Below are 12,404 nucleotides of genomic sequence, written 5' to 3' on the forward strand. Positions count from 1 at the left end.
TACAGTTAGACAAACAGGCAAAGAGGGAGAGAGGCAACAGAACTCTCTCCTGAACACACACACACTTGCTCTCTCACTTTCTGTCTTGCCATGCTCTGTCTCTTCTCTCTGCACACTTGAGTATGTATTTAAAAGCAACATCTGTTTTGAAGAGTAAAATGTTTTTTGTCTGTGCACAAGGCCTTGTAGGTACTAGCAGTATGTGTGTGTGTGTGTGTGTTCGTGCGCGCGTGTGTACTGTAAAGGTTGCACTGTGGTTGTAAGTTGATCCCTCCTACTCTTGCTCCCGTTGTGCGAGCGAGGAGGGAGTGTGCGAAGCGAAGCAGGAAGGAAGGCAAGGGAAGGACTGAATGTTAAGGCGAGTTAACGTCGTTGCTTAGCTTAAAGGTGGGGTTTTTTAAACATCAAGCGATGGAGAACTATCACTATTAACCTAGTATGCGCCAGTGCAGAATTCGCGCTGATCGGAACCATCGTCATCGTCAGCAGACTATCTTCATCTTTTCCGCTAAGTGAAATGTATCGCGACTGCAAGGGATCCGGATTTTGACAATGGAGATAGAAAATATCGTGGCCAACACGGTTCTTCTCAAGGCAAGAGAAGGTAAGCTGTAAAGCGAGGGACGACAAGAAGGGAGCGATTGTATGGGGGAGGTAGAAGACTCGAACCACAACAAAGGCTTGGCATTTGCCATCCTTGGATTTGTGCGCTCACTTTCTCTCCTTCTCTCTTTCCCTACGCAGTGCTTTTCCCAGCACCCTTGCGAGCAAAAAACACATCGTTGTGTTAAAGCGCAGCCCATGGTGATGGTACACGACAGTAGGCTAACTAATCAAAGATCAATAGCACACGGCGATTGAGAAGCGTTTGTGCAGCGTTAAACAGCGCATTGATGACACCATAGCCTATATGCATGACATATATCTTGTATTGCATGGAAGTCTGAACCAAGGGTTATATTTGTGACATAACAGCCCTATATCTCTCTATATAAGACATGGTACAGAATTTGCAAGGAGGTAGGCTATTCTAATGGGCCTTCATATATTTGCACAGTATGATCATAGATGTGAACCATATTAGCAATAAAGGAATTCTCTCGCCGATTGCAATGTGTGCGTGCTCAAAGTAATAATAGTCACCCCTTCAAAAAAACGAGTGCCATATTATTTGACGCAGAAATATTAATTCCACTGCATTGCTACCCGGTCATTGACCGGACCCGTACGCCACTGAAGGTGGAAATAAGAGGGTATCGTTAGGCCTAGGAAACACGGTACGTTGCGAATCGCACACCGTGTACCCCAACTCTGTGCTCTTTACCTGCGAATGGGGATTCGCTACAGCCCCAGGCCTAGAGACTAGATGCCAAAATATGAGTGTCAAATGTTGCACACAAGAGATTGTTAATATTGACACCGCTGGTTTTTACTCTTGCGGATATACAGACGGAGTACTTGGTGATGAGATGGTGTATGCAATGTTGTTGAGAAGCTTTTTGTCATATTTGCCTAAATAAACTTCACATATTGACAGCAACCAATACATCTAAAGGTTTGACGGTAATATGAAATCAATTCGTCATCTGTGGGCAGGACTGTAATAACATGACAGATCATTAAGACCATCCCGAGACTAATGATTGGACGGGCTACCTGTCTGTCTGTCTGTCTACCTGCGCGCATTCTGCCCCTGTACTTGACTGATGACTTACTGTACCTAGCTAACGTTATCGCAGCCTGTTGATAACTCACCACTGCAATAGGTTGAAACTCTATTATAGAATTTCCCAATACTAACATGCTTGATTGAAAGTAGTGAGTACTAACGTTAGCCATGTTTATGTTCATTATGATAGTGTTGTGTGTGTTCTTACATGTGAATGCGACATGGGGTAATACGAAAAAAATGAGGCTGCTTTCTCAAAAGCTCTTTTTCTCCTGGACTAACTAGACTAGTCTCACCGCAGATCTGAAGTCAGGCAGCGCGTTTGTGTTTTGTGTGAGTGGCTTTGAAAGGAGGGGGTTGGATATGGTTTGAATCGTTTGGAATAGAAGCTAAAATAGCTAGCTTCGCAAAACTTGCCTACACCAGCTTTAAGTGTTTGTCTTTTGTAGGCAGACAAGGCGTAGCGGCTAACATGGCTAGTTTGTTGCCAGGCAAAGGGGCGGGGAGTGTTACAATGTATCATCGGGTAAAGAAGAGTGTTAGAATCGACTGCACAGTATAGCGCAATTAGGCTTCCGGTTACTTACAGTTAAGGTTATTTTAATGGCCCATAACATTTTATCTTGTCTCCATCACCATATTGACTTAAAAATCGAAAGACTGAAAAATTATGCCAACGTCTACAATTAGCCCATGCCCGATATAGCATAGGCTATCTAATGTAAAATCTTTATTCTGTAATGTCGACTTGACATACAATTAGAATGCATTTAGTTTTTGTGTAGTTTATGATTCGTTTTCATAAACCGAAGACAGTGCTTCTGGTATAGAATGTAGACGTGATGGCCCAGTGTTTGTCTAGCAGCGTCATGATACCAGGGCAATACATCTGTCAGGTCTTACATTAGCCTTTCGCATCGAGTTCGTTTATGGCTGCGTAATTTCATTCATTTTGTGTTCATAAATTACCATAATAAAATTATATTATATTATCCATAACATGCAGGGCGTACAGCAAAGCTTCTGAGCTGTTTCTTTGTGTTCCAAAACCTTGAAAACAGAATAAGACTACTGACAAGTGTCAATAGTTATCTCTCTATTTAATGTTATGAAGAGTATTGAAACCCACCAAATATTAGGTATTGTTAACTTTTCATCGTCGTGCTCATTGGCTTGTTTTGTCGATTGATTTAGGGGCTTGTTAGTAATACAGCTGAATGTGATGGCAATTTACATATTGTTGTTTCAAACCAGAAACCAAAAATGTGTCAAATTGTTGCATCCATCAACAAGGAGGCTTGCTTGACAGAATTTTTTATTGGAGGCATGTTAATTTTAATCTTAAGCAAACTAAAGCACTGAAGACTTCCCGTTGGACGTTATAAGTTGGTGTTTCAAGATGACAGTATAAGTTTACAGAATTAAGTAGTTGCTGACTTCACCTCCTTTCATCTGTCGAGGATTTGCATGACTTCACTGCATCATGCATTGGGTTCACATAGATAAACAGTTCACTCAGTGTCTTTGCATATGTTCTAACATTCAAAGCCAGCGACTTCTCTTCTCTCTTCATCTTCATCTTCCCAGCACACACTGTCACACTTTACTTGAATAGTGTGAATGCCAGCTCATAACAACCTGTTATTCTTCTCTTAGTGAGAAACCAGGAGAGGTGTTTATCAATCTCCAGGCCAGACCAGAGACCATGTGGGTATTTTCTGAAGTGATAGGGTGTGCCTGGCCATCAGAGGGGTCAAAGCAGGGTGTCGACACGAAAGGAAGTGGTTTCTCCCTGGCCTTGTTGGATTCCTCCAAAAGGCTTCCTTCCTGCCTTCCTTCTGTCCCTCAGGTAATCTCAGGTTAGGTGACCCCCGGTGATGTAACATAACAGGACAGGTGAAAGCCTGTCTTCCTCTACACCAATCCTGTCATGCCAGTTCAAGGATTCGTTTTTTGGGTGGGAAGAAAAAAAAGAAGATGGCATTTGAGAGAATTCAGAAGGGCATGTGCTGTGTCAGTGAGATGGCAGGTTTACACAAGATACTGATAGTGTTCAGAACAGAACTGTTATATTGTTATAGGGATGTATGCCACACCAGAAACACAGCAGGAATTGCATTGCCCATCCATCAAAATCAAGTCATCTCAGAGACTAAAAGACACTCGTGGTCATGCCATATTCATAGTGGTCATCAGCTCAGCTCTCTGGTTCATGTATGGAGCTTGTCAGCAATTTACAATACCTACAATTTGTAGATTAAATTATGTTGTTGGTAATTTATAGTTTCTCCAGATTCTTATGAGATCTCCTGGAATTCAAGTGCACTGTAAAATTACTACTTGACATGCAATGAACTGATATCCTAAACTTCCCATTTTGCATCGCAATTACTAGAATGTAGGAATTGTTTGGCAGTGTTTTCTTGTTCTCATTAAAACATACCTTTAGTTCTACCCTGGAACGAGGGGCAACAACCGTATAGTGAAATTGAAATAGGGATTTCCAGTTGTGTGTGTAACTTAAGTGTTTAAATGCACCTGCTATCATAACTGAGCTAGACATCATTGGTAAGCTTAACATCAACCGCAGTGAACAATGGTTCAAGGTGAATTCAATGTGCTGAACATTGCTGACACTATGTACTGATGGTGGACAACAGTGGCAACACCCTCAATTCAATCCATTGACCCCCCAGATGCTTTTGACAACCGTCAGTTTGGTTTGTCAGGTCCTAAGTACCAACACAACAGCCGAAACTGACATTAGCAGCCGAAATGGATTGTTTCCTTTGTCACCTAGATAGTTGAAGATTCTCAACATTTAAATGGTTCTTTAAAACAGATTCTAAAACTAGGATCTCGTTTGGTGTGAAGGGATGAACCCAGGTGACGCTTTCCATGGAAAGGAATAGAAGACAGAAGGGCTGAACCTGTGCCAAGCAGAAATGAAATAGATAGATTTTTTGTGTGTCTATTGCCTTTGAAAACAATTCTTCACACATTTACTTCCATTCCCTCTTCCAGCAGCCTCTTTCTCTCTCTTTCCCTCTCTCTAATTTCATTCCATAACACTGCCTTTGTGTGTGAATGTGTATGTGTGTGAGAGAAAAAGGAAGGAGAAAAAGGAAAAAAGAGGGAATGTGTGTCCCAGAGACAACGTGTGCGTTTGCCTTTGACGTAGCCAGAGTAGCTTTATTGGCTTTGCGGTTAAAGGCTGGCTAACTCTTGTTGTCATCGTGCACCAGGGTGTTTCCTGCAGCGGACAGCTGTGAAACACATTGCTTTGTGACAACGGCCTTGATGTGGCTCCTTTTTTAAAGTTATTATACCCACAAATGGGCTGTGACCGGGGGAACAAGACGCATTTGTTGCGTATGAAGCGTTAGCTTAGCGGCTACGCAAACCCTTGGCTGACTCAGCAATAAAGGGGCACTTTTTAACATTGTGTGAACATCATAGGCCTTACTGTTCCAGCTGGTTTATTACAATTTCTTAAAGCAATTTGTATGTCAATAGAGCTGCCATTTTATTAGAACAGCTCTGGCTGTAGTTATCGTTGGGTTTAAATAAATTGGAAAAAACATCAGAGATCAATTGATCGGAGATGGTGGTAACCACCTGTTGTGTACCACGATGTAGCCTCTTCACTGTCACAAGTGGACATCTTCTGTCTACCTTTTTTACAACTGGAAAACATCAAAAGCGGGCTGTGTTCTTCAGTGGCCTTAAAATACCATCTTGCAACCATTACAAACTAAGGGCATTTGGAGTGTCCTATTTCAGATATCATTTGAGAATGCAGGCTATATCAGATATCGCTCATGATTGTGTTTGTACTGTGTGTTCCGCATTCAAGGGCTTGGCAGCTGAATTAAGGGCCGGCTATCGCAAGACGTTTCTTCGTCCTTAGAATATGGCCGTGAATCATTGGAGGCCCTCAGCCTAAAAGATGGTCTGGAGATAGCTTTACACATTACAGATATGATTGAGGGGATGCTGACTAGAAAGTGCTAGAAGGATTTAAGTGCCAGTGTCAATGTCTGGCTAATAGCTTTGTCATTACAGTCTTGACGTGGGTATGAGAACGATAGTCCTTAGGAGTCAGGTGGCTGAGCGGTGAGGGAATCGGGCTAGTAATCCGAAGGTTGCCAGTTCGATTCCCGGTCATGCCAACTGACGTTGTGTCCTTGGGCAAGGCACTTCACCCTACTTGCCTCGGGGGAATGTCCCTGTACTTACTGTAAGTCGCTCTGGATAAGAGCGTCTGCTAAATGACTAAATGTAAAATGTAAATGTAGATGCTGACCTGGCACCAAATCATCCTTACTTTCTGCAGCGTTTGTAGGTGTGATGGTACGGTCCGTCAGATCCTAGATCTGTTTGAGAGGAAACTTCAACATCCAAACATTGAGGTTAAACACTACTCAACATTTGACCAAATATCTGTTGAAGATTGATCCTTGTGGTGTTTGATAATGGCAAGGTAAAGTGATGTGACTAATTGTTGTTTTGGCAATTGATGTGGTTGGCATAGTCATCACTGTGGTAATCACCATGCTTTTTGCCCGGTTGAGGACCCCCCCAGCGTCAATTAATGAGGATCTGGGTGACGAGATGATGTAATCCAGGAAGTCATGTGTCCGAGCTCAATGGTGCCCCCTCAAATGTGCCCCTTAAACAAATGAGCTGAAGTCATCTTTAAATTAATGTGATCCATATTATAAACCTTCTAGATTAGTCATAACAATACTAATCATATTCAGCCCTGTCCTGTTTATGTTATCAGCCGAAAGCACCGTCAATCGTCTTCTCATTCTTCTGTTTCTCTCTCTCTCTCACTCGTCATCTCGTTCTCGCTCTGTCTCAAACATCCATACCACCCACTGTCTATGTGTATTTTCCTTTGCCTCTCCTACCCTCTCTTTCCTCCCTCTCCCTCTGTGCCCCCCCCCGACCCCTGCTCCCTGAAGACCAAGTGAAAACAAGGGTCAGTTTTCAAACTTCAGTCTGTGTTAGATTTAATGGAATCAAGGGGAATAGAATTAGAGATACGGAGAGAGGGAAGCTTTTGCAAAATTCCACAGCAGAATGCTTGCGTAGGTGTACCCGTGTGTGTGTGTGTGTGTGTGTGTGTGTGTGTGCGCGCTTGTCTGTACAACTCTCGACTTGTTATGTCGTAAGGGTCACCTTTGTTCTTGATGCATGTTCCCACTAAGGGGCCTGTTGAGAAAGAAGGTCTTGCAATAAAGTATTCATGGAGGAGAGAGGGGAGGAAGAAAAGGGTCCGTAAAAGAGGTGAGAGTAAAGTTTAAATGGAGAGGGGAGAAGGGAGAGAGAAACAACAGAACAGCAAGGATGAGGAAATGGAGGAGGTGAGGACGGTAAAAGAAGGGATGATGCCTTTTCATCTTGGCAGGGTCGTTCTGAGTGTAGGTTGCAGACATTATTTGTATCTCTCTTTCTCTGTCTCCCTCTCCATTTTTTCCTCCATCTCTCCCTCCCCCTTTCCCCCTCTTTCTTTCTCTCCCTTTATCTCCATCTCCACCTCTCTCTTTCCTCCGTTGATGTATGCCATGGACTGTGAGTATACACATGGATTACCTTATACAAACACAGACCAGTTGCTTTGAATAACCAACATAGATACCCACAGCTAATGTTTTCCTTATCTGAGCAATTCCAACATTACAGCATTGGAAAACTGACTGGGAAGCCATGTATTGAGCTCTCTGCTAAGTGTGTCCCCCCGTGTGTGTGTAATTTGGCTACAGAGAGCAGTGTTAAATTATGAACACACATCCACTCTTGACGGCATGTCACACATGGTCATACAAGTGACACACACACACACAAACCCCCACACGCACAATGTCAGTCACAGTTAGTCACTGTTAACCAACAGTCATCTGTTGGTGTTTTCTCTAGCTCTTGAGGTTCAGTGAAATCTCATCATTGGTCTGCCAGCTCCATTTGGCCTACACACACACACGCACACACACACGCACGCACACACACACACACACACACACACACACACACACACACACACACACACACACACACACACACACCACACACACACACACACACACACACACACACACACACACACACACACACACACACACAGAAAGAGATAGAAAGAGATGCACACATTCTAAGTTTTCTCTGTTCTTTTTTTCCATTCCACATAATCTGTCTGTGTTTTCTCTTTCTCTCTGTTAGTTAGTTAGTTTAACCGGTCCAACTTGTATGTCATTATCCAGGGAGTATTTCCGGTTTTGCAATGATGATAGAGAAAAGAAACCTCTGCTAGTTACCTCATGAACATCACAATGGGAAAAGATAGACAGAGACAGGTGAAGAGATGGAGGGAGGGAGTAGGTATTAGAGAGGGGTGCAAGGTAGGGGGGGCAGGTGGAGGGAAAGGGTTGGGATAGAATGAGGGAGAGAGAAAGAGAGAAAGCATTGAAAGGGAGAGCTTGAAAGAGAGTAGAACTGGAGAAACTTGAGGAGGGAGACAGGAATTCTGTTCCTTGTGTCTGTGTTTCTGGTGGGACATGTTTGTTCATGCTTGTGGCCTCCCCCCCCCACACACACACACACACGCACATGCATATATACACCTACACACACAGATTGCATCCCTCTGGATACTATACACATTTGATTCCAAATTAATTTATTATGTACTTCCTGTTCTCTCCCCTTTTCTCATTGCCCCTTTTTCTCCTCAGTACCTATCTTCCTCACCTCAGTCTTTCTCTCTCTTTTACTTAGATAAGAATGACAGAATCAGAATCAGATGACATCACACTGGATTGTCATTTTTAGAAGAGTGTAAGCTTGCCTGTCTCCATGGTTCAAACTGAGTCAGGGTCAGATTGACATGGCGATTCGCTCGACCATACCTGTTTTGAGATCAGCCATAACAACAACAACAGGCTCATACAGGGAATAAACAGATCTGTTCGGGGGTCAGTTCTAACAGTTACAGGGTTCAGGCTTATAGAATGGATAGACAGATCTGTTTTGGGATCTGTCGGTGTGGTGTGAGAGTTTTCATTTTTTATGGCTGTGGATGGCTAAAGTTGTTCTAGGAGCAGTCATCTTGCCTCTCTCTCTGGGTGGGGGGGAACAGCATAGTTAAATAAATACCGGTTCCTGTCCTGTTCATATTATTGGCCTGTGCGTGCAGGCTTGACGTCATACTGACATTAAACAGGGTGGGGTAAGACACACACACACACCACACACACACTGCGTGCACTGGCAGCTCTAAAGGATGCCGTTACTAACACCCCCCCCCCCACACACACACACACACCCACCCACACACACACACTTAAGTTTCAGTTCCTAGTTATATTTCTCTCCTCTTCTCACACTTGCTCTATCTCTCCATCACACACACACACCAGAAGGAATGACAGTACTTTTCAACATCTGCTCTTGGTTTACCTTCCCCCCACTTATATCATAAAACAGCATGAATGTTCTTCAAAATCCAACTTTATTTGCATTGTGAGCCAAGACACTGGAAAAGATGGTTCTTTTGCAGCAATAACAAGACATAAATAAGCGCAGAAATTAGATTTTGAGATATTAGGTAGACATGGAGTGTGTGGGCTCAGAAATAGCTGTTTATTCAGCATGTGGTGTTATAGTGTGAACATCTTGAGTATCTAGTCCTGTTTGTGTAAAGAATCTTAAGTGAAAATGTCAAGTTGTCATTCCTCCCTAATCCTTTTCCCCACTATCTCTTTTCTTCTCGAAATTGTTGCAACAATTGCTGTATTGTCTGCTGTGTGTGTGGTAGTGTGTGTGTGTGGTTTTGTGTGTGTGTGTGTGCACATGCCCTGTGGCCTCAGAACTTGTTCAACGGCAATCTGTGACCTTTCACCTCTCACTGGTGTTTCTTCTGACTCCCTAACTCATCATGTTTATTTACTTCTTGGAATTAGATTTTAACTGTCCGTGTGCGTGTGTGCGCACGTGCTTGTGTGTGTGTGTTGGGGGGGGGGGGGGGGGCAGGAGATGAACTGTAGCTGGTTGTTTGCCTGACTCAGCTACCCTGTAGCTGGTTTGTGAAGCATGTACTGTTGCTCGCAAGTGCTGTTTTGCTGTACAGTGTCCTTATTGATGTGTGTGTGTGCACGTGTCTCTGTGTGTGTATTGGTCCATGTTGTCACTTGCAGTGCAATCTCTTGCACTGCAATTGCAAGTGCATCTCTTCTTTTTATTTCCACCCTTCCATCTCTCCCTCCATTAGGATGTCTGCTAATGTAAATGAACACACACACACACACTCTGATGCTTATGAAGGAATGACCAGTTAGTTAACCTGATGAACTTTGACCCTGTGACCTATAATGGTGCTTTCCAGTTCACTTCCTCCAGTCAGGGTCATCACATCCAGCATGCAAGCCTGTGTGTGTGTGTGTTCATTTACACCAGCAGGCATTCTAATGGAGGGAGAGATGGAGGAGTGGAAAGGGAAAAAAGCAACACAGTCTTCCGCCTCATACACACAACACCAAAAGCAACATGTTCAAGTGTGTGTGTGTGTGCCTCTACCCCATGAACCCTTACCAGTCAATCACGTGTTGTGTTCTCTCTGTGTTTGAACCTTAACCCTGGGAAGCGATTGGTGAGACTACCCAGCTGTTGCTCAGTCACTTGCGCGCACACACACACACACACAAACACACACACAAGACACAAAACAGCAAAACAGTTTTGCTGCAAGTTGAGCCAGGTTGTACATTAGTCAGATGTATTGTAGTGGTTGTTGTGAGATTGAACTTCAGTTGAACTAATTTATCTCTCTCCTCTTCTATCCCCCCCCCTCTCTCTCTCTAGGTGGAGGAGGGAAAAGGAATGGCCGCAGTAAGAAATGGAAAGAGATGTTGAAACTTCCTCACATCAGTCTGTGCGAGGAGCTACGACGCACCATTGGTACAACACTGCGCTCGTGTGTGTGTTTGTGAATGTGTGTGTGTGTGTGTGAGTGTATGTGTGTGTGCTCGCCCGGTTCTGTCATTGAGGCGGGTCTGATATTGGGAGGAAGTTCAGAATTGACTTCCTTCCTTAGGCTACCCGTATCCACCCACAGTCTCAGGGAGGGGACAGGAAGTCTGTGTGTGTGTGTGTGTTTTCTTGTGTGTTCACTGGGGCACCAAACCAAGCCTACCTTCCTTATGCATTCTTTCACACATCTAGCATCATGACCTCCAGGGGTTGACGTGAGATAGGGGGAGTCTGCTCTCTGTGTGGCCCAAACAAGCACTCCTCTGCGGGGATGTGTAAGGCTCTTATCTCCCCCTACTCCTTCTGGTTTCTGTGTGCAAAGGTGGAGAGGCTGTACCTCTGTTTCTGTGTGAGTGAGAGTGAGAGAGAAAGTGAGAGAGACTGAAGTGTGCGTCACTGTTCTCTGCCAGAGATTGCAGTGTGAAGGAGTATTAGATAGTACCCAATTGCTGTGAAACTACCAAGTCAATGAAGTGAATCGCCAAGTACAAGTTCAAGATAAAAATCAACGTATTTATTGTAGGTCTATAAGGTGCAGTTGTCTGATACACTCAAGTTGAGCATCTCAGAGGACTGCACAAAGAATACAGGAATCAGGGCAGTTAAATTGTATCACAATATGGGGGGTTTTACTCTCACAAGAAAAGTCAGGGGGATGACAATCAACATAGCCTTTGTAAGCACAGAAAGAGGACGCTGCATGCTAGATAGCTTTTGTTTAGGCTTTAGATAGGATTCTGGAAATGGCCCTGATGTTCCATGTTCTCATGAGATCATATAGCAGTGTATAGTTCAAACATTGTTTATTAGATTCAGAGCATTCCAAACAGTATAAAAGTAATAAAGTAATCCTTAGCTGTAATCTTGAATTATTATTAACTGATCAGTGGTTAAGGACGGACCTCTTCAAGTGCTTGCCTCCTCCCCTGCCCCCCTCCCCCCTGCACCCTTGTCATTCTCCTAAGCACCTAGAAAGAGACGAGGAAGGAGAGAATGAGAGAGAGAGGAGAGAGAGAAAGGAGAGAGAGAGAGGAGAGAGAGAAAGGAGAGAGAGAGAGGAGAGAGAGAGGAAAAGAGGAGACAGAGAGGAGAGAAGGAGACCGAGAGGAGAGAAGGAGACAGAGAGGAGAGAAGGAGACAGAGAAGAAGGCGAGAGAGGAGACAGAGAAGGAGACAGAGAAGGAGAGAGAGGAGACAGAGAAGAAGGAGAGAGATGAGACAGAGAAGAAGGAGAGAGAGGAGACAGAAAAGAAGGAGAGAGAGGAGACAGAGAAGAAGGAGAGGAGACAGAGAAGGAGAGAGAGGAGACAGAGAAGAAGGAGAGAGGAGACAGAGAGAAGGAGAGAGAGGAGACAGAGAAGAAGGAGAGAGAGGAGACAGAGAGGAGAGAAGGAGACAGAGAAGAAGGAGAGAGAGGAGACAGAGAAGGAGAGAGAGGAGACAGAGAAGAAGGAGAGAGGAGACAGAGAGAAGGAGAGAGAGGAGACAGAGAAGAAGGAGAGAGAGGAGACAGAGAGGAGAGAAGGAGACAGAGAAGGAGAGAGAGGAGACAGAGAAGAAGGAGAGACAAAGAAAAATTATACACAGAGAAAGGTAGAGAACGGGCCTAACTAGAAAGAAAAAGAAAAGAGGGAGAAATAGACATCTTTAGATGTTTGGATGTAATCTGTGCAGGCTTTGGAATTACCCTAAATGCCTTTCTCTC

At 44.0% G+C, this 12,404-nt stretch overlaps 1 protein-coding gene across 3 annotated transcripts in view; it reads left to right on the forward strand.

Annotated features, from left to right (window-relative positions):
- The first annotated feature begins 281 nt into the window (after positions 1-281).
- Positions 282-12,404, forward strand: part of grk4 (G protein-coupled receptor kinase 4) — a 32,259-nt gene continuing 20,136 nt past the window's right edge. For all 3 annotated transcript variants that reach the window (XM_062477839.1, XM_062477838.1, XM_062477840.1), the window contains exons 1-2: positions 282-604; positions 10,532-10,627. In XM_062477839.1, the coding sequence (XP_062333823.1) occupies positions 553-604; positions 10,532-10,627 (148 nt within the window). In that variant the 5' untranslated portion in view covers positions 282-552. The remainder of the gene's footprint in view (positions 605-10,531; positions 10,628-12,404) is intronic.

Source organism: Osmerus eperlanus, chromosome 14, assembly GCF_963692335.1.
Source record: "Osmerus eperlanus chromosome 14, fOsmEpe2.1, whole genome shotgun sequence".
NCBI classification, from domain to species: domain Eukaryota; kingdom Metazoa; phylum Chordata; class Actinopteri; order Osmeriformes; family Osmeridae; genus Osmerus; species Osmerus eperlanus.